The 25,326-nt window shown below is 45.2% G+C and overlaps 1 protein-coding gene across 1 annotated transcript in view; it reads left to right on the top strand.

Moving 5' to 3' along the window:
* LASP1 (LIM and SH3 protein 1) overlaps positions 1-22,987 on the top strand; it is a 56,999-nt gene extending 34,012 nt beyond the window's left edge. Inside the window, exons 3-7 of the mRNA XM_066587633.1 lie at positions 5,820-5,904; positions 11,219-11,326; positions 14,318-14,471; positions 15,884-15,999; positions 20,594-22,987. Of these exons, the coding sequence (XP_066443730.1) occupies positions 5,820-5,904; positions 11,219-11,326; positions 14,318-14,471; positions 15,884-15,999; positions 20,594-20,767 (637 nt within the window). The 3' untranslated portion in view covers positions 20,768-22,987. The remainder of the gene's footprint in view (positions 1-5,819; positions 5,905-11,218; positions 11,327-14,317; positions 14,472-15,883; positions 16,000-20,593) is intronic.
* The last annotated feature ends 2,339 nt before the right edge of the window (positions 22,988-25,326 follow it).

Below are 25,326 nucleotides of genomic sequence, written 5' to 3'. Positions count from 1 at the left end.
CGCCTGGCGCCCCCCGAATCTTTTCACCCGAGTACAGAAGTACTCGAAAATCGCGGTGCTCGATCGAGTAATTACTCGAAACGAGTATATTCGCTCATCTCTACATAGTAGCTTTCCTGACTGAAGTCCACATGTGATGTCACAGCAGCTCCTCAGATGAAATTACTGTGATGTCACAACAGCCTGGCTAAAGCCCATATAGATGTTGTGTAGCCTACATGCTGGAAATACATTTGTGATCACACAGCAGCTAACCTGCCTGAAATTTTGTTGGAAATACAGTTGTCATAACACAGCTATCCTGGCTGAAACTCGCCCTTGTGATGTCACGGTAGCTTACCTAGTGGAACAGCTTTGTGATGTCACAGCTAAATAAGGCAAATAAACAAGTACAGCCATAGCCACTTACTCAGGGACAGATAACAGAAGGCTCCTGTGCAGGAACACTATATCCCTTATTCCCAGCGGCTGGTTTGATGACAGTGATGTGCTAGTCATACCCACCTCATTCATGACTCCCCAGAAAAACCCTCAACGCTTATTAATTCGCTAGTAAGTGTGAGAACGGAGCATATACCCTAAAATGATCTAATAGAAAGAAGGAAGCACTATTTTATTTTACACGACCCTTGTACAACTGCACAGGTTGCACATCAGGTTTAACTGCCCAGTCCTGGCCTTAGGATGAATGGCTACCTGTGCAGATTTTTTTCTTCTTCTAATAAATACAGCGCCAGGGCCCAGTGTGGTTCAGGAATGCAGCGCCAGGGCCCAGTGTGGTTCAGGAATGCAGCGTCAGGGCCCAGTGTGGTTCAGGAATGCAGCGTCAGGGCCCAGTGTGGTTCAGGAATGCAGCGTCAGGGCCCAGTGTGGTTCGGGAATGCAGCGCCAGGGCCCAGTGTGGTTTGGGAATGCAGCGCCAGGGCCCAGTGTGGTTTGGGAATGCAGCGTCAGGGCCCAGTGTGGTTCAGGAATGCAGCGTCAGGGCCCAGTGTGGTTCGGGAATGCAGCGCCAGGGCCCAGTGTGGTTCGGGAATGCAGCGCCAGGGCCCAGCGTGGTTCGGGAATGCAGCGCCAGGGCCCAGCGTGGTTCGGGAATGCAGCGCCAGGGCCCAGCGTGGTTCGGGAATGCAGCGCCAGGGCCCAGCGTGGTTCGGGAATGCAGCGCCAGGGCCCAGCGTGGTTCGGGAATGCAGCGCCAGGGCCCAGCGTGGTTCGGGAATGCAGCGCCAGGGCCCAGCGTGGTTCGGGAATGCAGCGCCAGGGCCCAGCGTGGTTCGGGAATGCAGCGCCAGGGCCCAGCGTGGTTCGGGAATGCAGCGCCAGGGCCCAGCGTGGTTCGGGAATGCAGCGCCAGGGCCCAGCGTGGTTCGGGAATGCAGCGCCAGGGCCCAGCGTGGTTCGGGAATGCAGCGCCAGGGCCCAGCGTGGTTCGGGAATGCAGCGCCAGGGCCCAGCGTGGTTCGGGAATGCAGCGCCAGGGCCCAGCGTGGTTCGGGAATGCAGCGCCAGGGCCCAGCGTGGTTCGGGAATGCAGCGCCAGGGCCCAGCGTGGTTCGGGAATGCAGCGCCAGGGCCCAGCGTGGTTCGGGAATGCAGCGCCAGGGCCCAGCGTGGTTCGGGAATGCAGCGCCAGGGCCCAGCGTGGTTCGGGAATGCAGCGCCAGGGCCCAGCGTGGTTCGGGAATGCAGCGCCAGGGCCCAGCGTGGTTCGGGAATGCAGCGCCAGGGCCCAGCGTGGTTCGGGAATGCAGCGCCAGGGCCCTGCGTGGTTCGGGAATGCAGCGCCAGGGCCCTGCGTGGTTCGGGAATGCAGCGCCAGGGCCCTGCGTGGTTCGGGAATGCAGCGCCAGGGCCCTGCGTGGTTCGGGAATGCAGCGCCAGGGCCCAGCGTGGTTCGGGAATGCAGCGCCAGGGCCCAGCGTGGTTCGGGAATGCAGCGCCAGGGCCCAGCGTGGTTCGGGAATGCAGCGCCAGGGCCCAGCGTGGTTCGGGAATGCAGCGCCAGGGCCCTGCGTGGTTCGGGAATGCAGCGCCAGGGCCCTGCGTGGTTCGGGAATGCAGCGCCAGGGCCCTGCGTGGTTCAGGAATGCAGCGCCAGGGCCCAGCGCGGTTCAGGAATCAACAAAGATGGCCACATCATAGTAGCAGAATTAAGTGATTGTGTTGTAGGAGCACTGTTGAGCTGGTAGTGGCTCCTCAGAATATCAGAGGGGAGATAGAGAGCCAGGTGGAGGAGTATTCATGTTGTTCCTAAGACACTGCTGCCCAGAGGACAAAGATCTGGCAGGGCGGACCTAAGGAAGGCATTTGCCCACAGCCTACATATGCCTATGGTGCCCCTACAGGTTGTTGGCCAGTGCCCTGTGTGATCGCATGGGTCGCACATAGCTAAGGCTGGCCATGCCTGCTCCTGTATTGCAAGCCCTGTATTGTTCCCTGTAAACAGATAACCGGTATATCAGCACTGCATTTAATTAGCCGTGGCTTAGTAGTATGATACAAGGCTTGCTAATATGCATTACCATTTCCACGTTTCATTGGTTTCCATGTTAGCATGGCTTATTTTAATGCCTGGAATCCTTAGATTTGCAGATGATGACACACTAGTAGCACAACATCCAATACAATCCATATAGTCTATTGTGTAGTGACAGCTGGTGCAGCCTCCCACACGTTTCATGTTGTGGGATTTTTATCACAGGTACAATGCTGGCAGCCACCTACTCACAATTGGGCTCCCACACCGTGAAAAGCGTTTGCCAGTCGTCTGCAAGCGCGACAGCCTCATCTCTTCGCGCTGCACCTTTCACAGGAGGCAGTGATAATGGGTACAGTTGCAGCGAGATTATCGTCCAGAACCATTATTTACTGTAGCTATTATCTTTTTCCTACATCTAAAGTCTCTACATGCATTGTGGAGTATGAATCTGTTGTTCCCTGTTATCAGCTATTTCAGGCTGAAGAGAGGCTGACTGTAGTGCTCGTTAATGGCATTACAAGAAGTATGAAAAAATGTCTGCAACTATTACATTACTACGTCTCATCGCCAGCAAGACTTCCAATATACATAACAGAGCTGTTGGCCGGTCCCCCTATCATCTATTCATCTATGAACCACTGCCTGTTTACTCTCAATGGAGGTGGGAAGTCAAAAGAGATCTGCGATGCGCTCCACTTCCAGTCCGTGAGCGATTATCGCTCCTGTGTGAAAGCACATAATCTTTGGGATGGCTATTGGGCGCTTAAGCGCTTGTCAGTCCTCCAGTGTAAGACCACCTTGATGTGCCAGACTATACTGGCATATTGCTAAGATAGATGAGAAAATATATATGAAACAGAGTAGCCTTCTGCAAATTAACAAATGCTAATCTGTTATCGTCAGACCATGCCATATTCGTAAAGTATCTGCTGAAAATGACCAAAACAGGGACCTATCAGGACAGATTTTTTTGAAGTCTATCATAAAGATGTATCGTTTAAATTGCCCTTTTTGGCTCCCTTTAATCTCGTGTATGACCATCTTTGTCTCCAATTCCTGCGCTGTTGATTATAGTTCCTTGTTATCAGCCATTATACATAGGGGAGAGTCTGACTGCGCTACTCAGTATTTGGTTATCTGACTTCAGAGGGATATATTCAAATGATGTTTGGCTGATTTACATGTTCCTCGTACTTTGCTCCCCCATTTCTGCATTGCATTTTTCCTGTTCTTGTCCCATAAGTCTGTTCTGCACTTCGGACTCTGCAGTTATCTTCACTGCCGCATTTTGCTTTGCACTCGTTTCAATTTCTCGCTCATTTCTATGACAGGATGTGTATTTTTCTGCTGCGGGTTATGACGCCCTGTCCTGACTAAGCATCAGCTATGTAACTGCCTATAAATAGGCATAAGGGTTGGAGAGGATGTGACTGTGGTCAGGGATGAAACGCCCCTTGTGCTGCGAGTGGTCACCTATGCGTAGGCCCGGCTGCTTCCTGTCACCCTGTGGACAGGATACAAATAGTCAGTGTGGCTACTTATTAAGCCACCCACCGAGATGTCTGCATGTCACTAGTGTCTTATAGAAGTCTGCTGCTCTTAGTAAACCTGTATGAGAACACCGGAGACTGTAAACTGGATAAGACTGGTTTTGGAAAACTTTAAGATGTAGATTTGACACTAAGGGAAGCCCAGATTTACATGCGACTTCCATTACCCCTCAGTTATGGGGGTCCAGAAAGATCAGATATGGGAAATTATTGTGATTTTAATGTGATGATCGAATCAGAATAATGGGTTTACCTGGGCAATCACTTGATGAAGTCCTAGAAAGCGCTTTTAATACCATAAAATGGTCTATAAACTTTTTATAAGTCTCACGTTGAATAGACCCCTTATGCTCAGTAGACGGGACGAGTTTGCTACAACCACCCCCTCCACCACCACCACCTTTCCTGTTTGTGGTTACTGAAGTTTAGTATTTCTGCTTAGCATAAGGTCTTTAAAAGAATAAAACTGTATAGTGGTGTGCGGTCCCTTTAAGGAGTGGTCTTACCACCCTGATATAAAATGCACTTGACGCTGACAGGGATATCGGCTCAAATGCAGCCGTCTGGTGTTACGTTACAAGGTGGTTGGAAGAGACGAGAAATAATGAAACACTTGGCAGCAGCCTAGGTGTCTGATTACTCTGATATGCTCCTTTTATGAGAAATGGCGTCAGTCTTATGTTTGTTGGCCATCAGACAGTATTATTGTCCAGAGATGACTTATAAGACTCGCAGACCTAAAATGCACATTTCGCATTTCCTTGTGTTGCATAGTCCTTATTGGAGCATATGCTGCTGAAGAAAGTGTCTCCTATTAATAAGGTTATATTAGGGGATTGCTATGTAAGCAGTTTCCTAGTGTAATCCTTAAAGTGACCCTCTGATTTCGGGACAGAATTCTATCTCCGGATGGGTGGGGGTGTATATTGCCTGCAGTACTTCTCTGGAGCCCTTCCGATCCACTAGTTCTCAGTCTCATTTTTGGCCATTCAAGAGGGCCAACACAATCTTCAGACTACCTAATTTCAACAGTGCACTGTATATGCTCTCTGATTGGCCGCAGCTCGTGATCAGCACTGGCCAATCTGAGCACAATGCACAGTGTGCATCTTGGACAGCCAAAATGAGGTCCAAAATCAGTGGCTTGGAGAAGCAGTAGAGAACTACTACTGCAGGTAATATACCCCCTCCACCTACTGTTCCGGGACAGAATTTTGTCCTGAAACCAAAGGGTTGTTTTAAATGTATGCATATTTTAGGTCCAAATGTTTGTGCTGAATAATGTCTTATTAGATCTATTTAGCAGTTGGAGTGCTGTTTGTCCGATACAGATCTCCAAATCCTTTGCATAGACATTGACTTAAAGGGTAACATTCTGGTTACCTTCTGCCACCACTAGAGGGAGCTTACTACATATGATGGTGTTGTTGAGTATATGTTTCCCTATAATGGTGGCTGATTTCCTGCTTGTAATTTGACAATGCTGACCCTTCCACATAGGATTAGGCTGCATGTGATTGGCACTACAATGACTAAATTGCTCAGTTTCCAGTGCCCCTTCTGAACTTCCTCATTTCCTCTAAAGTGTCTGTCTTGTGTAAATGTACACGCTCCTCAGTACTGCACTGTCCACGCAGTGCAGGAACTGATTATATGCAAATGCACATTGCAAGCTTTGCAAACGACCAAGCATTTCAATTACTTGTAGTGGCCCTCTCTGGGTCCCAATGTTTGGTAGATAATTTTTGCAAAGGTATGTGAATATTTGTTTCTTTTTCTTATTCCAGGCATTACCCCAAGCAGTCCTTCACTATGGTGGCTGACACTCCAGAAAACCTCCGCCTGAAGCAGCAGAGTGAGCTGCAGAGCCAGGTAAGCATTCCCCTTGCTCCTTCAAAAAACTGCCATGTATAATGTTGGCATATACCCTGTTTCCCCAAAAATAAGATCTACCCCGAAAATGAGCCCTAAACGGATTTTTGGGGAGGCTTGAAATAGAAGCCCTACCCTGAAAATAAGCCCTAGCTACACTACATAAAAGAAAGTTCATCCAGCGCTGCATTGATTTGGCTGAGCAGCAGTCGAAGAACAGCCATGTCATTGTGGAGGTGGGATGTATGAATTTGCTGGCCACGGTTTGTGGCCAATTCATAAATACTGCCTCCACAACGCGATGGCTGTTGATTGGTTGTTCAACTGCTGCTCAGCCTATTAATGCAGCGCTCGATGAACCATTGCAATGCTTGTAATTGGTTCATTCAGCTCATTGATTGGCTGAGCAGCGGTCGAAGAACCAACCAACAGCTATCTTGTCGTGGAGGTGGGAGTTATGAATCCCGCAACCAGGAAGTGATGTACGAGCACCGAGGACTGCAGGAAGCACTCGCCGGAGCTTGGAAAAGGAGTGAGTGGGACCTAGAACAAGCCTACCACGCAAGTATAATAGGACATCCCCTGAAAATAAGACCTAGTGCCTCTTTTGGTGCAAAAATTATATAAGACAGAGTCTTATTTTTGGGGGAACACGGTATATGGTGTGCCAGCTCTGTGCGTATTTGAATGCCTGCTGGGTGGCTTTATAGAATGTGCCGTCATATCTGTCAGTAGTACTTTTCATAGTATTGCTGCAGTTACGTGCAATAGATGGAAGTGCAGTCTAGACCCATAGCTGCGGACCGCATGACACTCGTGTATGTGGGCAGCTCAATTTTCCCTGACAGCTGATGTCAGGGGTCAAAAAGGATCAAGGGCATTGAATTTCAACACCCAATCTCTTTGTTCCCCAGGAGATAAGCCACCACCACAGATGTCTGGCTGTGGCTTGCCTCCCTAAACACACGCTCAGCCGGGGCAAACATTCGTGTGTGTGGAGGGCGCCTGAAAAGCAGTTGTTGGCCGAAGGCCGGCTTCACATGACCAGGTTGGATGGTGGATCCTGCATCGGAATCCGACCTCGTGCCCGGCCAGTGACCCTGTGTACCTGTTAGTCATCGTCTTTCTTCTTTAGTGCGTATAGTCCAGACGTCTCGCCGTCTGACATGTTCAGTACAGGTTTTCTCACGCCGTCACTAGGCGATGACACAGGTTCCGCGACCATTCCGTAATATTAATTGCGGAAGAGCAATTAATGGAAGCAGTCTATGCGAACACAGCACAAAAATAGAGCGTGCTGTGTTTTTTTCTCCGTGAGCAGAAAATTGCGATTAATTCCTGCTCGTGTGCAGGAAAAAGCGCTTTTCCATAGCATGCTTTGGACTGTATTTGCTGCGGAATCTGGGGGCAGACGCCCACTCCGGATTCCCTAATTCAAATATGCCCGTGTGTAGGTGGCCAAACTGATTTCCATGCAGACTTTTTCCCAATACATGTGGATGGGGTTCAGCTGTACTGGACTGTAGATTGGGATTTTTGTAGTGTGGGATCTGCAGCAGATCCACTATATTTGGACCTGGCTGAAAGGTGCTGTCCACTTTGGACAATTGTCTTCTTTTTTTTTTGTTAGAAGGATCCCTTGACAATCAGCTTTTCACGGGCTCTTATTGCTGTAACCCTAAGCATGGAAATATAATTTATAGGGGAACCATGATGCAAGTTTTCAGTTTCTCCGCAGCGGCATCAGAGGGGAAACAAAGCATTACACAGTTTCCATTATAATCAAGGCTCTGTCCATTAGGCCTCGTTCACACGAGTGACATGGCATCGCTGTGAGAAATTCGCGGCGATATCACATCACTGGTTTGTGCAATATCCCAGCGTCTTTTCGCGGTGATACCTCGACTTTGTAGCACCACATGCAAGGATTTTCGGGGAGGTGGGGCTTGAAATATAAGCCATAGCTGAATAAAAAAATAAGTATACATCACGTCTCCCACACTTCCCGGGGCGCCACTGTAGCTTCTTCTCGGTCCCTGGCACTGTTTCTCTTCATCATCTTCTGGCTGGGGATTGAAAAATCCCCGCCTCCTGGAAGCATTGGTTATGATTGGCTGACACTTAGCCAATCACAGCCAGCACTCGATGAATGGCTGTAATTGGTTCAGTCATAGCCAGCACTCAATGAATGGCTGTGATTAGTTCAATTATAGACACTCATTGAGCGCTGGCTGTGATTGGCTGACGCTTTTTTAATCCCCGGCCAGAAGATGATGGAGAGAAACGGTGTCGGGACCCGGGTAGAAGCTGCTGTGACAACTGAGAGCGCTTGTAAAGTGATGTATATGTATTTTTTTATTATCCCTGCAGCTAGGGCTTAGATTAAGCTTTGATAGTAGAATTTCCTACTATCAAAGTTGCATCGCACGGCACGAAAACCACGTTTTCATACGATGCAACAGAGAGGAAGGCTCCATAGGGAAACATGGGCTACAAAACCTCACGAGTCGCGGGCATATCGCTGGACCTGCAAGGTTTTTGTGTCTGATTGTTGCATGCTGTAACAGATAGGAAAGCATGGACTTCTCATACATGCGATTTGTCGCCCGTGTGAACAAGGCCTTAAAACCATGGACGTAACAGGTCCTCCAGAGTACTAGTCCCTGCTTTTCCTCTGTTTACTTAGAGTAGCTGCTTCTTTAACTAACTTGAGACATGTGAAAAGTATTGATCAATAGTGGGATACCTGACGCTGATAACTAGAACGAGGAGGCTGCAGCTCTCACCTGAGCACTTTTCCCTGCCGCATATCAAAAGTTAGTGCAGCTACTCTTTGAGAAGTCCCTAATGGGTTAATTGAAATGTATTTTCTGTTTCCAACAACTGCTTTTAATGTGTATCATTCACTACAGTGACCTATTGCGGCATCTAGCCGTCTATACATTTTCTTCATATACCTGACTACTCAAATATGTGTTTATTGGCAGATATTTAAAGGGAGTCAGTCTGCTGGAAAATGTAGTCCATGCTGTAGAGAGGATGTTATAGAGCAGGAGGAGCTGAGCAGATTGATGGTTCAGTGGGAAAAGATACAATGTAATGTGTTTCATTCTTGTAAATCTCTGCTTATTCTGGGCTTGGTGGTCCTATCAGTGACTGGTGGCTATCTCTGTAGGTACTTAACACAACTGTCAATCACTCTAAGCTCAAAATAAGCAGATATGAATTAATAAAATATGAGTCGGGGTACATGGATGATTTTCCATCTGATTTTTGGAAATGTAACTGATAATCAAAAAAAAAAAAGAAATCACATAATATCTTATTCTTGGCTGATTTTTCGGATAAGAACACGTCCATGTGCCGTGTTCAGCACATGGACGGGAAGTCTTGAGTGTTGGCTGATGCGAGTTGAGCCCAAAAGTCTCGGGCTCAATTCTTTAATCCTCCATGTACATTTACCCTTCTACTGAATCTTTTCTCACAAAGTGATATATCAAATCTTCTTGGCTCCTCCTGCTGTATAACATGCTGCCTGCTGTTTGGACTACATGCTCCAGCTGACAGGTTCCCTTTAAATTCCCGGCGTCTGTCTTGCATAGCAATCATAAAGTAAAGAAAGAGCCCTCGTGGGCAGGTCTTTTTAGAGGCCTCCACTCCATAACCAATTAGAATTTTTGGTGCCTCCATTTAGATTTGTGATGGTTTTGCAAATTTGGCATCAGGTCACCTCATCCAGTAGTAGTTCATTACTCCTTGTGTTATCTAATTATTTTTCAGACACTGACAGATTATGTGGCCCAAAATCAGCTTTTTACATGTACAGTAGACTTTTAGCATTAAGATTGACAAGGATATACCTTTCTTAAGGCCATACCTGAAGTAGCTCCCTGTAATCTCTGCAGCATGGGCACAGAAATACACTGAGTGGGGGTCATAAAGCTGTGTCTGTCCTTAAAAATAAATAAAATGGGTCTACTTCTCTTTTCCGATGAAGCAATGCTATTTTTGCCCATAGGTGTTGTGTGGTATTGTCCCATTAAATTGAACCAGACAGAGCATGCTGTTTCTGTAATTAAAAAAGAAAAAAAAAAGCCTTTTTGTAATGTCATACAACTTCTCTAACTTTTTGCCACACTTGGAATCTCCTCCTAAAGCCCATTTACACGTAACGATTGTTGCTCTAAATTAGCTCAAATGAACGAAAGTGCGTGATAATCGTTATGTATAAATGCGAGCTGCCGTACGCTTTTCATTAGCTTTTCGTTTGTTGCTCAGTTTCAGCCTAAAAATCCTCGCCGGCTCGCTTCTCGTTACATCTTGGCACTCCTCACTCAGTATTGCGCATAGGATTGTGAAGCGCTGAATGAGAAGTGAACAATTCTCAAGTGCGAATAACTAGCGGTGACGTCACCCACACGTGCGCTCGTCCCATGTAAAAGGCGCATTATCCATCACTGTGCATAACACTGTGAGCAGTGAACTGACTAATACCACTTGCTATAACAAAGTCTGCTAGTAATCCCACATCCTCCGTCTTCACTTCCATAGCCGCACAATGCAGTCATAGCAACATAGACGTTACAGGTCGTCCTTATCGTTATTGCAAAGTGGCAGCGTCTCTCCGGAAAGGAGAAAAATCACAATATAAAAACCACTTTGGTAACGAGGGTGGAAAGTATCCAGCTTTTTAGGAGTTAAATGCTTTTCTTGTTCTCATGGTTGCTGTGTCCAAGGAAACTGAGCAGCATCTCAGCCCCCCCCCCCCCTCCCCTCCTACCTATGTCGCTGCTATATAAATTATATATAAATAATTTGATATTTTCAATGATCCTATATGTATCCCGCCTCTGATATTACCAGGGAGGGGGGTTATCATTTTTTACCCTCCAAGTTTTTTTTTTATTACATTGATGGCCTAATCTCTGGACCAAATTAATGGAGCGTAACGGCACAGTCTCCTATGGACTCCATAGGCAAGGGGTAGATACGAATGGAGGGTGAGTGGAATGTGTTTGTGATTGGCTTGTCGTAGATCTGCCTATGAAATTATTGGGTAAGTCTTCCGATCCTCAGACACGTGAAAATCAGAATTTCACTGAAGTCATGCAAGGCGTTTAAAACGCTTGTTCTGGAGTGCGATATTGGGTTGGGTTTATCGGCTTGATATCGAGCTTGCTCGTGTGAAACAAAGAGAATGGGCAACTTCCAGCAGACCCAATGTCTATGAGGGTGATATATTTGTAAAAACTGGTCATAAAATGTTTTTGAAGAATTTTCTGAAAAAATTAGTTTGGTGTGTTCTTGCTTTTAGATTCGTTACAAGGAAGACTTTGAAAAAAATAAAGGCAAAGGGTTCAGTGTGGTTGCTGATACTCCCGAGCTGCAGAGAATTAAGAAGACACAGGACCAGATCAGTAACGTGAGTAATGGGAAGGATGGTGAAGATAACTTTGCACAGGACTGTAAGGCTAGGTTCACACGGGACGAATTCGCAGTGGAAATTCCGTGCGGAATCTCTGTGCAGCAAATCCGCCAACAGTTCCTAATCCCAGGATTAGCCAGCCATGTGGACGAGATTTAGCAAAAATCTCATCCACACGGGGTGGCCAATTCGTTGCGGTGAAGCTGGGCGGAAACCGGCGATGCGGAGCGGAATTGACAGCCACAGCATGTCAGATTTTTTTTTTCCCGTTGTGGCCTCACTCTTCTCTATGGGGAGAGAAAGCCGCAAAGGAATGCTGGCGGCCAAACCGCTCCAAAACCCGCAGCGAAACGCCGCGTGTTTTAAAATTGCGGCTCTCCCATGGCTTTTTGGTGCGGCCAAGCCGCGGGATTTCCGTCCCGTGGGAACCCAGCCTAAGGCCTTTTTACATGGGTGAGTTTTTCCTAAGTTTGTAACTGAGTAAACTTGGACAGAACATGGACTATTTAACCCAATAAGGACCAAGCACGGTAATTATATGGCGCTTGGTTCCAGACTTTTAAACCCACACCATTGTATATGTACTATATAGGTTTAAAGCTCCTGCAATCTAGCTGGAACAGGTTGGGTGGTCAGAGACAGTCGGGGACCCCAAGAAGGGGATGGAAGCGGTTTATAACTGCTTCTGTCTGCTCTTTTTCAGCCTACGAATAGAGCATAGAGGAAGTGACAATGCTGTTTCTTCAATTGCCAGCGACACACCCACCGAGACCCAGATCACCTCAGGGGGATGCCCTATTTATAGTGGAAAACTGAGAAAAAAATGACATTAAGGCTGTCCATTAGAAGTCTTCTATAACATCACGGGGAACATACCGTATATACTCGAGTATTAGCTGACCCGAGTATAAGCTGAGTCAATAAGTTTTACCACAAAAAACTGGTAAAACTTATTGACTTGAGTATAAGCCGAGCTATACTCGAGTATATACTTAGTAAAGAAAAAAATCCAATACTCACCTCCCAGCCGGCGTCTGTGTCCCCGGCACGATGGTCTTCTCGTTGGTGCGATAAGCTGCTTGAGAATTCTCCCCGCTGTCATCTCCCTGCTCGGCTTTGAATTCCCCCGCCGTCAGCGCTGTGTAGGTAAACGCTGTGATTGGCTCGAGCGCCAGCCAATCACAGCCGGTGCTGTGCTGAAAAACTAGGCTTATACTCGAGTATATATGATATGTTAAAAAAAAAATGTGCAAACATAAATTGTATAATAAAATATTTTTTATTCACAGCGGCATTCGCAATACATAGAAATCACACAGTTTTCACTTTGTGTATACGTGCATATCGGTAGCTTATGCTTTTCTTTTTTTTGTTTGTCTGTTTTTTTGAGCATGTATTTTCTGCGTTTTTCAGAAAGGTTATCTTTTTTTTTTTTTCTTTTTTTTTTAAAGGAGAATACCTTGAAGGTTTAAGGAGACTTAGAAAGCTATGCATGCTTCAAAATATCTTGAAGCAGCTGTCTGTACATGAGAAGACTCTGTCCCATGAGAGACCAGAAAGATGAATGAAGCAGCCGTGTGCATGCCGGCCACTGCTCAATTCATTTTAATGACTGCATTGGAGATTTCTGAGTGCTTAAACAATTATTTTCGCTGCTCCCATTGACCTGAATGGCGCAGTGGCAGAGTATGTATGCTGGTTTCTCGTGGGACACGGGATTGCCATTATTTTATGTTCAATAAATTTTTATTGATTTTACAAAACCGTTAACATCGTATACCGTATCTTGACAGTATTAATGGCAATATAGGGCTAGCAGAATAACTTTTGCTGAATAGAGATATAAGCCCAAATCCAAGGCCCGAAATATAAAGTATACAGTGTAATATATCATTCCATTGCCATGATAAACTGCCACACAAACTACACACATGGGGAGACAAGGGACTCAGGATGGGGAAAAGGGGGGGATGCAGGTATGAACCCCTGAGTGTCCATCTCTGTGCGGTGTTTAAACCTATTACTCATAGGTACCATCCTGTAGCCATCTAGTAAAGGTAGAGGTGTTCCGAGTGTCTATTCATACCACCCACGTATGGTAGAAGCCCTCAACACCCGCCTCATAGTCCTTAAGTCAGAGCCCTTCTAGTTGTTTGATCTCCTCTATCGCCTCCACCCACGCCCCCCTGGGTACTTTGATAGCTTGTTTCCAGAACCTGGATATCACCTGTCTCGTGGCCATGATGAAAAATTTCAGTAGGCCCGCTTTGAGTGACAGGGCGGATTGACATTCTTTTGATCGGTGGGGGTCGCAGCATGTTCTATGCTGGTCCAATTTACGGACGAGAGTAAGACATGTGATATCCACACACCCACACATCGGACAGCACATGGACAGGGTGTCTGTGATCTCTGGTACATCTTGCCTCTGACCTTCTGGATTTGGCCTAACCAGTATCCAAAGGCCAGATCCGGAAGTGGAAGGTTTGTGCGTTCTGCACCGTGAATCCACAACAGTTTATATTACACTATATGTAGATGTGCTTTTCAAAATCGCATATACAAGTGGTTGGAAAAAATCTGCACGGAAATCGGAACATGCTACAGATTTTGCAGTCCGATTCTGCTCATTCGTGTGCGGGGAAAAATGTGGATTTTCACCATGGATTTCATTCTTTGTATTATAAAGAATGACATCCATGGTAAAATGCAACAAAACTTGCATGTAACGCATGCATATTTTGCTGTGGAAATTCTCCACCGCTTACCTTTATTCAGATGCGTCCCAGCACATTCTAGTGCAAGTCAGTGATACGGATACAGGGAATATACATTCTGCTGAACAATGCACATTTTCATAACACCCTACCATAGGAGACACTGAGCTACCTTGGTACCCCAATGCTAAATGTCATGAGACCAGACTTGACCATGGGGACATTACTGGGGTATATCCTGTGGTAACCTGAAACTGTTCTCTGCTTGTAGATTAAATATCATGAAGAGTTTGAGAAGAGCCGGATGGGAAATCCATCCATCGATGCTGGAGATATGGACCGCAGAGGCTCAGATGATGTTGCCAATTACCGCCGACCTCCCTCAGAGAGCATGCAGCCTCATCAGCCCCCAGCCAGTAGCTCAGGTAAATGCAGTTATAAGCCTTGTAGGCCTAGTCATTCCAGGGATGATTTGGTTATCTATCAGTCTTTGCCACCATAAAACCCTTTGTTCTATTATGTGGGTTAGATAAATCAGATGGCTTTGTTTGCAGCACTTTCTATGGAAAGGGAGCGTCTCTGTGTACTTGATCAGTGAAGAACAGAATAGTCCTTTTGAGACCCATATATTGGGCTTGACCTCTGAACATTTGGATGTGTCTTTCGACTAGACCGGATATAGATCCATCACATAAGCCTTAGGGGTCATTGCACTACATGCCACAATATTGCAGAGGACATCGGGTCCTCGGACAGAAGTTGTGACATTTATGCAGTAAAAATGACCTCAAGGGGATCGTTATTGGACACCAGAGTGGTCGGAGGATGACCGCTAACCGTTATTACTGGTCTATTTACGAAGCGATCCATCACCAGTGAAGTGTGTGGCTCAAATAATGTTGGTTTTTATGAGCTTTCCAATGGATGAATGAGAATATTGATGCAGATTGTCTTTTCATGTAGACATGGGTGAGCATTGTGGTAGGGAATTAGTTATGAATTACTAATCTGATCAGAAGAAACACTTTTACTAGATTATATCTTTTTAGCAGTCTTTGTGTCTGCAGCCATTTAAGCACTTAAAGGGGTTGTCCAGTTGTAAACTATTGATGGCCAGTCCACAGGGTTGGCCATCAATAGTACATGAGCGGAGGTCTGCCGCTTCGGACACCCTGATGATCAGCTGATTACTGCAGACACTGCAGTGGTGATTACAGGTATTGTGGTCAAAGTTCCCATTCATTTCAATGACTACTTGGCCTACAGGCCATCAATAGTTTACAATTGTACATTTGCCCTTTAACTTGCTTTCTTGTTATACACCCTTTTATATCTCCTGTCCTTTGGATAGTGGATGACTTACTGATGAGTGGGGACCCACACTGACCTCAAAAACAAGGATTCAGCATGTCCTGTCCTAAGGGTGGTGGCCACACAGCTGCACCACCCCTCCATTAATTTCAGTGCCATAGATAGCTGAGTTCTTGTACTTTGCTATCTTTTGTGGTCCCGATGAAAGGAACGGAGCAGCTGTGTGTGTGCACAACCGCTGCTGCCCTCACTTCAGGACATGTCGAAGACCCCTATGATCAGCAATCTATCCCTTATAAAGTAAATAAGTAAGGGATACTTTCTTTTGTGGGATAACCCCTTTAAGGCTGGGTACAGAGTGGCAGAAATACGATTTGGATTCTGAACTGCACTGCACTGCAGCCTCAGACAAAGTAGTGTTTGACTTTGCTCAGATTTATTGATGCAGTTGAGCATTGATAAGTTGGAAAATAAAAGTAAATGGTGTGATTTAGCATTTTAATTGGTGTTCTTGCTGTTTTTATAGCTTATCAACATCAAAGGCAACCACAGCCGCAGCCGCAACCACAGCAGCAGCCCAAATACGGTTACCATGAGCCAGCAGCCCCTGTCGCTACTCAGCACAGCGCCCCAGCAGGAGGGGTGAGTCCACCTACCCAGGGATACTACTGATTGGATGCTATTGAGCGTTACCATTGTGTAGGCTGTGCTGGTGGAATATAGCACCACATGTGCAAGCAGTGGCATCAGAGGACGCACGTTTTGTGAGGTCTCAGCCTTCATTTTGACTTCCTAAATTATGTTAAGATGAAATACAAAGGAAATCCCTTTCATTATATTTAACACTTGGTTCCTCAGTTTTATTCTCCTTTTCAAACTCTTCACGGGCCGCACATTTCCCAACAATACAGCTCGGTCCGACCGCCGTGATTCATGGTAATGCTGATCCAAACCATGTAGAGTCTCTCGAAGCTACTAGGTTCCATCTGTAGGTGTATCTAAGTGTGCACGTAGAATAAGACGACTAGTTCTCACATTTTATGTACACGCCAATTATTCTGCCAGATGCATTCAGCGAAGGCTTTGATAGCGCACAGAAGGTAAGTAGAAGATTCGCATCACCAGGTTTAGCCTGTCAGATCCTATAAGCCCACAAGTTTAGCGTATGGGGCTCATAGGAGCTGACAGACTTTAAGGTGCCCATACACATAATGATCACCATTAAAGGGGTGTTCCAAAAATTGACTTAACACCTATAGGTGATGAAAGTCTGGTCAGTGGGGAGCTCACTGAGAATTCCCCCCATCAATCCTGTGAACAGGCGTCCCACGTTCCCCTTTCCTCATTGAAGGCTCAATGCACCCACCCCATGTTGTATGAGATTAGAAAAACCTTTTCTTTTCTTTCCAGCATCCTCCATCAGCATTTAACCATTCAACGACTACCCATACGTCTTTTTTACGGCAACCACTAAGAAGCCTTATTTTGATGCATATGCCTTTTTATAGTGTTGCATTAGAAACCTGGCAAAGGTCTCCCTGACCAAGGAAAGCAGGGAGCCAGCCGTCTAATGGCAGTCTGGCTCTAGCTGCAATAGTGAGGATCCCTGTCATTAAACCCTTTACGTGCCACAGTCAGTGATGTTATGCAGTGTCCCGATGGTTGCCATGGCACTCAGAGGCTTGACCGTAGCCTTGGGGTTAGCCATCTACGGTGCCTGAGCTTCATAAGCTGCATAATACATAATACACTGCAATTACTGAAGTATTGTAGTGTATTATAAAAACAATCAAAAGTGGCAAACTTCAAGTCTCCTAGTGAAATAAAAGAAAAAATAAAGCTGTAAAAATTCCACCTTTTTCCACTTGGGCCGAATGAACACAGCCGGGTTGGATTCCACTAGTGGAATCCCGCAGCAGAATCTGACCCTGTGCCCAGCCGGTGACTCTTGCGTACTTGTCTGCAGTCGTCTTCTCTGCACTGCAGATGTGCCGGCAGGCACGCCAGCGCACGTGCGCAGTACAGAAAATGCCATGCCACCGCTAGGCAATGACAAGGAATCCGCAACCCTTCATCAATGTTATTGCACAAGGGCCACGAATCAGATGGCTTCCATTGATTAAAATTTTGGTATCGCCGCCATTCATAATGATCCACATACATTTAGTTTGTTATTTAACGTTTATGGCACAAGTCCTAAAAAAATATTTATACAAACATGGCAAAAATGAGCTAATTTGGCACATCTTGCCTCACAAAAAAGGAATAGAAAGTGAGCAAAAAGTCATCAACAAATGGTGCCATTAAAAACTACAACTTGTCCCACGAAAAAAACGAAAACCCGCACACAGCACCAGTGAAAACAAATGTTGGGGATCATGGAATGCAGTGATAGAAGAAAACATTTTTTTCTTCAATGTGAAAAATTTGCAAGGAAAAAAAATAAAATAAAATTGCTATCGAAGTAATCAAACTGACCCGCAGAATTAATTAAACATATTTATACCACATGGTGAACGCCATAAAAAAATAATATATTCCAGAATTGCAAATTTTGTTAGGGCTCATGTCCACGGGCTTTCTTTCACTGCATATTACACGTGCAATGCGCAGCCACGTGAAACACGGTGAATGGTATCAATTGACTTTTTCATGATCCATGCACGTGAGCGTGTAGATACATGCGAGAAATAGATTGCAGCGTGCTCTGTTTTTCGGCGTACCATGCAGCGTAAGTCCTATACTAATGTATAGGCAGCGTATGCGAACTCTAGCCATACGCAATATATTACGTATGGCTGGCGATATCATTTTTTTATTTTTTTTTTTCTGTCCTTTTTTTTTTTAAATTGATACCAGAACACCGAGTTACACTGTGCATGACCGTATGTGTGTAATACGTGAGCAGTAAGCTTGCTGCCCACACGCAGTCTCTGCTGGCAGAGCTGGCATTTACAAATGCTGGTAAAAAGGTGCAAGGAAGACCCACAGCGTTTTGCAGAAATCTCTGTGGACAGGGGCCCTTAATCTGGCCTCTAGAAAAAATGGAAACAAATATCAAAATGTTATGTTCACAAAAATGGGATAAATGAAGACTAGAGCTCCTAATGCAAAAAAAAGAAGAAAAAAAGTTCTCCTAGCGCTCCATTGATGGAAAAAAATAAATGTTACGACTCTTGGAATGTAGCAACACAAAAGCAAAACTTTAATTAAAAAAAACAAAGTGTTTATTTTAATGTACAAAATTAGCAAAACTAAACTAAACTTGGTATTGCCAGAATCGTGCTGAGCCAGAGAACGTCCTCACGTTGTTTATGCCGCCTGCCGAATTACGTAAAAATTAAATCCCTGAAAGAATAGCCGAGGTTTTTCTTCTTGTAATCCTTCTAAAAAAAATAAAAAATTTCATACGTTGTACCATACATTATATGTACTTCTAAATGATGCCATTAAAAAATGTAACCTGAACCACAAAAATAAGCCCTCATATGGCTATGTTAACGGAAAAATTAACTTATGGCTCTAGTAATTAAACTGTGAAAAAAAGTAAAAAATTATTTGGTCATTAACCCTTTCCCTCCCCATGACGTAAGGGTACGTCATGGGAGCGGGGTACTTCCCGCAAAACGACGTACCATTACATCATAGGGTTAGCGCGAGACCATAGCAGATCTCGCACTATCCCATAGCGGGAGCCGGCTGTCACTAGTAGCCAGCCTCCCGCTGCGACAGCGGGGGGCATCGGAGATGCGCCCACCCACTGTAACCTCTTCCCTGACGCGATCTTAGTAGATTGCGGCAGGGAAAGGTTTCACAGAGGGAGCGCGCTCCCTCTGTGACTTCAGCCGGCTCTCGCGATAACATCGCGAGAGCCCGGCTGGTTGCTATGGCAACAGGACGCCAGATACCGGCGTCCTGTATTGCCATTGCCTAAGATCACTATAATGAGCGATAAGGCATGGCAGGAGAGAAATCCTACCATGCCTTATCGTAGCGATCTTCAGTCCTGCAGTGTAAGTCCCTCAGAGGGACACAGATGGTGTAAAAAGAAGAGAAAAATAAAGTACAAAAAATAAAAATGTAAAAAAAGTTCAACCCTTTTTTTATGCTTTTTCTCGTAGTAGCATAAAAAACCCCCACATATTTGGTATCGACGCGTCCGTAACAACGCGTACAATAAAAAGCATTTTAAAAACGCTAAAAAACTGAGGCAAAATGCTAATTTTTAGCATTTTGCCTCCTAAAAAACGCAATAAAAGTGATTAAAAAAACTTGTGTCCCAAAATGGCACCAGTAAAAACTACAGCTCGTCTCGCAAAAAATAAGCCCTCAGAGAGCTCTGTCCATGGAAAAATAAGTTATAGGACTTTGAATGCAACGATTTAGAAAAAAATAATTTCCAAAAAAGGGTTTTTATTGTGGAAAAGTGGAAAAACCTAAAAAAAAAAAATTGTGGTATCGTTGTAACCGTACCGGCCCGCAGAAAAAAAAATGTAGTGTATCATTTATGCTGCATAATTAAAGCTTTAAAAAAAAATCTATGGGAGAATTGATGCGTTTTCTCTCCCTGCGATCATAAAAAAAAAATTATAAAAGTTTTACAATATAGTCTATGTAACCAAAAATGGTACCAATAAAAACTACAGTTCGCCACGCAAAAAGCAAGCTCCTATACAGCCGCATCGACTGAAAAATAAAAAAGGTTATGGCATTTGAAAAACTGAGATGAAAAAATACCTAAAATCATTTGGTCCTCAACGCCAAAATAGGTTATGTCCTTAAGGGGTTAAAGGGGTATTCCGGTTATTAGCTAGATCAGAGGTGGTCTGATCCTGGGAATGACAGACCCATGTTCCCCTTAGTGGATGGGTGAAAACATGTCATTTCATCCAATAACCAGAATACCCTTTTAAGGCACAAACGGGCTTTGGTAGTAAAGGGTTAATTAAAATACACTGAGTTTCAATATGGCATATGAACATGAGAGGTGCTGTTTTACTAATCTCATACAACCCCTTTAAAATGTACTCTTATGTAAACTGCTGGATATGTATTTGAAGAGTAGGAACAATCTCGACGATCACTCCAATCATTGTAATGTATATCCCTTTAATAGCCAGCATTCAGTTTGTGGGGCGGGGCTGGCTATATGTTGCATGTGGTCCTGGGTATGAATGACTTGCAAGTGCATTGTGGGTCTTCTAATGGGCTTCTTCCTTTTTCTCTTGTTTGACAGAAGCGCTTCAGAGCCGTATATGATTACTCCGCAGCAGATGAAGACGAGGTCTCCTTCCAGGATGGTGACACTATTATCAACGTGCAGCAGATTGATGACGGATGGATGTATGGCACCGTGGAGCGCACAGGGGAGACGGGCATGCTTCCTGCCAATTACGTTGAAGCCATCTGATTGGGGAGAACTCGGCTCATCTCTCTTTCTCACACAATCATGAAGCATTCCAGTGCAGCCCTGTCCCAGCTTTGGGAAGGGTGGTCTCCACCTCTCCCTGTCTCAGCATTCTCTCTTAACCTCTCTTTGCTGCCCTCTGGCGCCAGAAGAGAAAATGACCTCTTCCTTCATCCTTTAGTCACTGGAGGGAGCACATTGAGGAGATGTCTCCCGCTTTACCTCCCCCTCTGTAATGTCTGATTGTCTATGCGCTTTGCACTGGTATAATTTTTTGGTTTAAAGGAAAGGCCTTTTTTTTTTTTTCTCACGTTTTCCTCCTACTCTCAAAAATTTGTGCTCCTCCTTCCAAATTGACGAGGTGAAATTTACTTGCTCCAATCAATTTATAACGTAATTCGCAATTACTAATGGTTTGGCTTATTGTGATAAATGGTTACCATCCTAGTTCCTTATATGTGAAATTCTAATGTATAGTATGGAAATCATGGCAAGTGCTGTTTCTGATCCGCTAACCGCACATGACACGTTATTGCATTTCCTCAAATCTTTTTTTTTTTTTTCTGTCCGTGTTCTGGTATCACATCCTCGTGCAAGTTTCTTCCATACCGTACAGCAGGCTCGAGCGATACGTTACAGAAATCTAGCATCGTTGATCTGTAGCTGAAAGAGCAACTTCCTCTCTGGTGCAGAAGGGTCTTAGGAGAGGGTGAGCTGCACCTTTCTCAAGCCCGTCCTTGCTGCAACCATTAATCTTGCTGGATATGTGCCATTTTATTTCAGAAAATCCTTTAAAATCTATATAGAGTTTAGCTGATTAGTCAACGGCTTGAAAGACTTAATTATAATATTGTACCTTTCCTTTCCTCTTTCCATCCCTCCTTCCTCTTTCCCATTTCAGTATATTTTATAAATATATATGTATATTTTTTCCCAACCCCCACCCCCCACCCCCAACGTCACCTTAGGCTTTAGAGCTTAGTCAATAACAATCAGTGAACATTTAAAGGGACAGGTTTCCAAATGAAAACCAATAGAAAAAGTTTTCACACTTTTTAATGACAAGCATTTCATCTGTAGGCCCTCAGCTGGTGTCTTCTCCTCCACGACTGCTCCCTATATAGGGACAGGGAGACGGCCGTGCTGGAGGTTACAAAGGTTTTCTAGAGATATGATTTCTGCATCTCCCCAGTGTACCCTTCCTCTTACATCCTGGCTATATAGAGACTGTGAGTAATGCAGGTGCTGATCACCTTTATCGAGGGGTAACCAGGATTACCCCCTTCCTGTATCACAGACGTTACGATCTTTGTCTTATGAAGAGCTGTGGCAGTCTTCTGGTGCTGACATTCAACCAAATGCGTCTTGAGCCAAATTTCTTCTGTCCTTGCTTCTATCTGCCTTATTTGCTTCGGCTTACTCCCCTCATGCACAGACAGGTTGCGTCAAGGGCAAGTCTTCACTCAAGTCCTGGTTCTGCACATGTTCTCCTCCTCCTCCTTTCGGATACACTTCCTTTAGTAAGGAGTACGGAGATTCCCACATGCGGTGATCTGTAATGTTGGGGACCAAGCACAAGTCATTTCAATCTTCCTGATGTCATGTTTATGTAAAGCACAATTAGTAGAACAAATGTAACTGGAACTTAATGTGAATTCTGGGCGAGGGATGAATTATCCCACAGATCTGTAACAGAACTGTAACAACACTTCATACATTCCTTTACTAAGCAGTGTAACATCTTTACCATCAGGTGGGGTTCCATAGGCTAAACTGAAATTCCTCTAGAGGTATGCCGCCTCGTTATACATATGAGTCTACTGGCTAAAGTTGGGCTTGGGCAGGGAGGTTCTCTCCTCCCATATCCAATAAAAAGGACCAAGAAAGAAATTCTTACAGGGAAGGGTTAATATCTATTCTATTCATTCCTAACTGGACCAAACTCATTCTTTCCTTTCCATTATTCAATGCACTTTCACTCTTACCCAGAGCGGAATAGGGGAGAAGAGATAAGACGCCCCTCCGAGTGGCCCTCTCTCCGCAGCCTTACTGTCTTGTGTTATCATTTTTTATTGTTCGTTATACACCCCAGCTGGGAAGCCTTTGTATCAAATTGCTTGGGCCTATAATCATTTAGAAGAAAAAAACAAAAACATGCAGCTACCAAGAAAAGCTTTCTCGGTTTACTTAAATTTAAAATAAAAATATCATTTTTACCTGTGACTTTTGTGTTTCATTTCTAGAGCAGCTTGTGGGGTAAACTGGGTCAGAATAAGGCAGTTTTTCCCATCTATTCCGGATGTAAATCCTCCATTTTTCCCTCATTGTTAAGGGAAACTCCTTGCATTTTCGTCTCTGTAGTTTTTCATATATCGTGCTTCTCATGTGTTTCAAAAATATTTGTAGTTGATTATTGTAAGCACCTCCCCTCATTTGCAGAGTTCACGTGCCGTAAATTTGACCACTAGAGGGTGCTCTAAATGGCTATCTGCTTTCTTTGCTCTGTAGCCTCTGTGGTCGCATTGGGAGATGACTTGTAGTAATTTTGATGGGTGGAAAGTAGAGATGAGCGAGCATACTCGCTAAGGGCTATTACTCGATCGAGCATTGCCCTTAGCGAGTACCTGCCCGCTCGGAAGAAAAGGTTCAGCGGCAGGCCGGGAGCGGGGAGGAACGGAGGGGAGATCTCTCTCTCCCACCCCGCTACCCCCTGCTCACTGCCGCAACTCGCCTCTCACCCGCGCCGGCAGCCGAACCTTTTCTTCCGAGCGGGCAGGTACTCGCTAAGGACAATCCTCGATCAAGTAATTGTCCTTAGCGAGTATGCTCGCTCATCTCTAGTGGGAAGCGCACTCTCACGTATGCGCTTTTTACTGCTCATTTTAAACACCGGGATACAATACTCCCAATTATTTCAATGGGGCCTCGTAGACCTGCACTCCAACACGGCATTTTCTAATGTGATTTTTTTAAAGCAGTGGTGCGTTTTTGTGCTTTTTAACGCACCTCTTTACCCATCACATTGACGGTGCGTTAAAAAGCACTGTCAAACGCAGTTCGAAAACGCCAATAAAAATCGTCGCAAAACGCAGTGATCTAAATCACTGCGTTTTGCCGACACCGTGTGGGAGAGTGGCCTGAGTGTTACTATATTTCCTATTATCACTATGAGCTGCTGTGATTACATACAGAGTTTTAATTATTTTGTATTCTTTTAGGGTAAATTAGTTTGGGTTTTTTTTATATGCTACTTAAAAAAAAACAAAAAAAAACAACAACCTGACACTGCATCATTACATTACTAATATTGCACAATCAGCAGAGCGCACAAGATCTGGATATATGCCAGTGCTGCTGTATAGTTGCCATGGTTACAATTACATTGCATGCAGTGACATTGACCACTAGAGGGAGTACTAACTTGCAATTGCAACCTTAGGCTGGGTTTACACACACCGGAATCCCGTCGGAAATCTCGCGGTTTGGCCGCAGCAAAAAAAACGCAAGATTTCTGCCGGGAGAAGTGCTGCTTCAAAACCCGTGGCATTTAGCCACGGGTTTTGAAGCGGCCTGGCCGCTCACTCTTCCGCTGCGGCCAGCGCTCCCATAGAGGAGTGCGCAGCCTGAGCGGAAGAAGAAAAAATATGAACATGTTGCGGACGGCCTCTGCCAGCTTTGCTGTGGCGGATCGTGTGGACGGGATTTCTGAGAAATCTCGTCCACATGGCTGGCTAATCCCGGGATTAGCGGCTGCGGCGAAATTCTGGACGGAATTTCCGCGGCAAATCCGCCCAGTGTGAACCAAGCCTTACATGTAGAACAGGGAGAGCAGCACTTGCAGTAAAGCTGCTCTCAGATGATGATGATAACGTCATGTGCATTCAGGCCTCCTGCCCATGGACGGAGCGGGATACGCCCGCGGTTTTACGCCGTGGGAATCCCACGGGATAAACAAAAAAAGTCCCCCGCTGGCAATTGTGGAAAAACGCGCTTTTTACCGCGGTCTCCATTAATACTATATTAATTGAGACCCCCCCCCCGCCACGGAAAAACGCAGTAAAATAGAACATGCTGCGAATTTTTAATTTTTTTTCCCCGCAGCGCAGATCTGCATGTGCGAACTGAGCCATTAGATTCAATAAGACCTAATAACTGCATTATTCCGCCGCGGGAAACGCGGCATAAATCCTGCCATAGGAGTAGCCCTAGACAGATGATGTGCTGCAGATTTTGGTGCAGTACATTTCACCCTTTCAGTTTTATTCAAATTAAGGAGTGAAATCTGAAGCAAATCAGCGACGTGGGAACGCACCCTTAGGCTGGGTTCACATGGGACTGAAATCTTGCGGAATGACTGCACGGAAATACCGCAAGATTTCCACAGGAGAAATGCAGCTTCAAAACCTGTGGCCTTCCGCTGCAGGTTTTAGAGCAGCTTCGCTGCCTGCATTCCGCTGCGGTCATCTCTCCCCATAGAGAGGAGAGCGGCCGCCACAGAAATGATGAAGGAATTGGCATGCTGCGTCTTTGAATTCCATGCGGCATGTCAATTTCAGCGCAGC

Source organism: Eleutherodactylus coqui, chromosome 13, assembly GCF_035609145.1.
Source record: "Eleutherodactylus coqui strain aEleCoq1 chromosome 13, aEleCoq1.hap1, whole genome shotgun sequence".
Classification (NCBI taxonomy): Eukaryota; Metazoa; Chordata; class Amphibia; order Anura; family Eleutherodactylidae; genus Eleutherodactylus; species Eleutherodactylus coqui.
The sequence above is the reverse complement of the archived record's forward strand: the minus strand, read 5'-3'. Positions and strand labels throughout refer to the sequence as shown.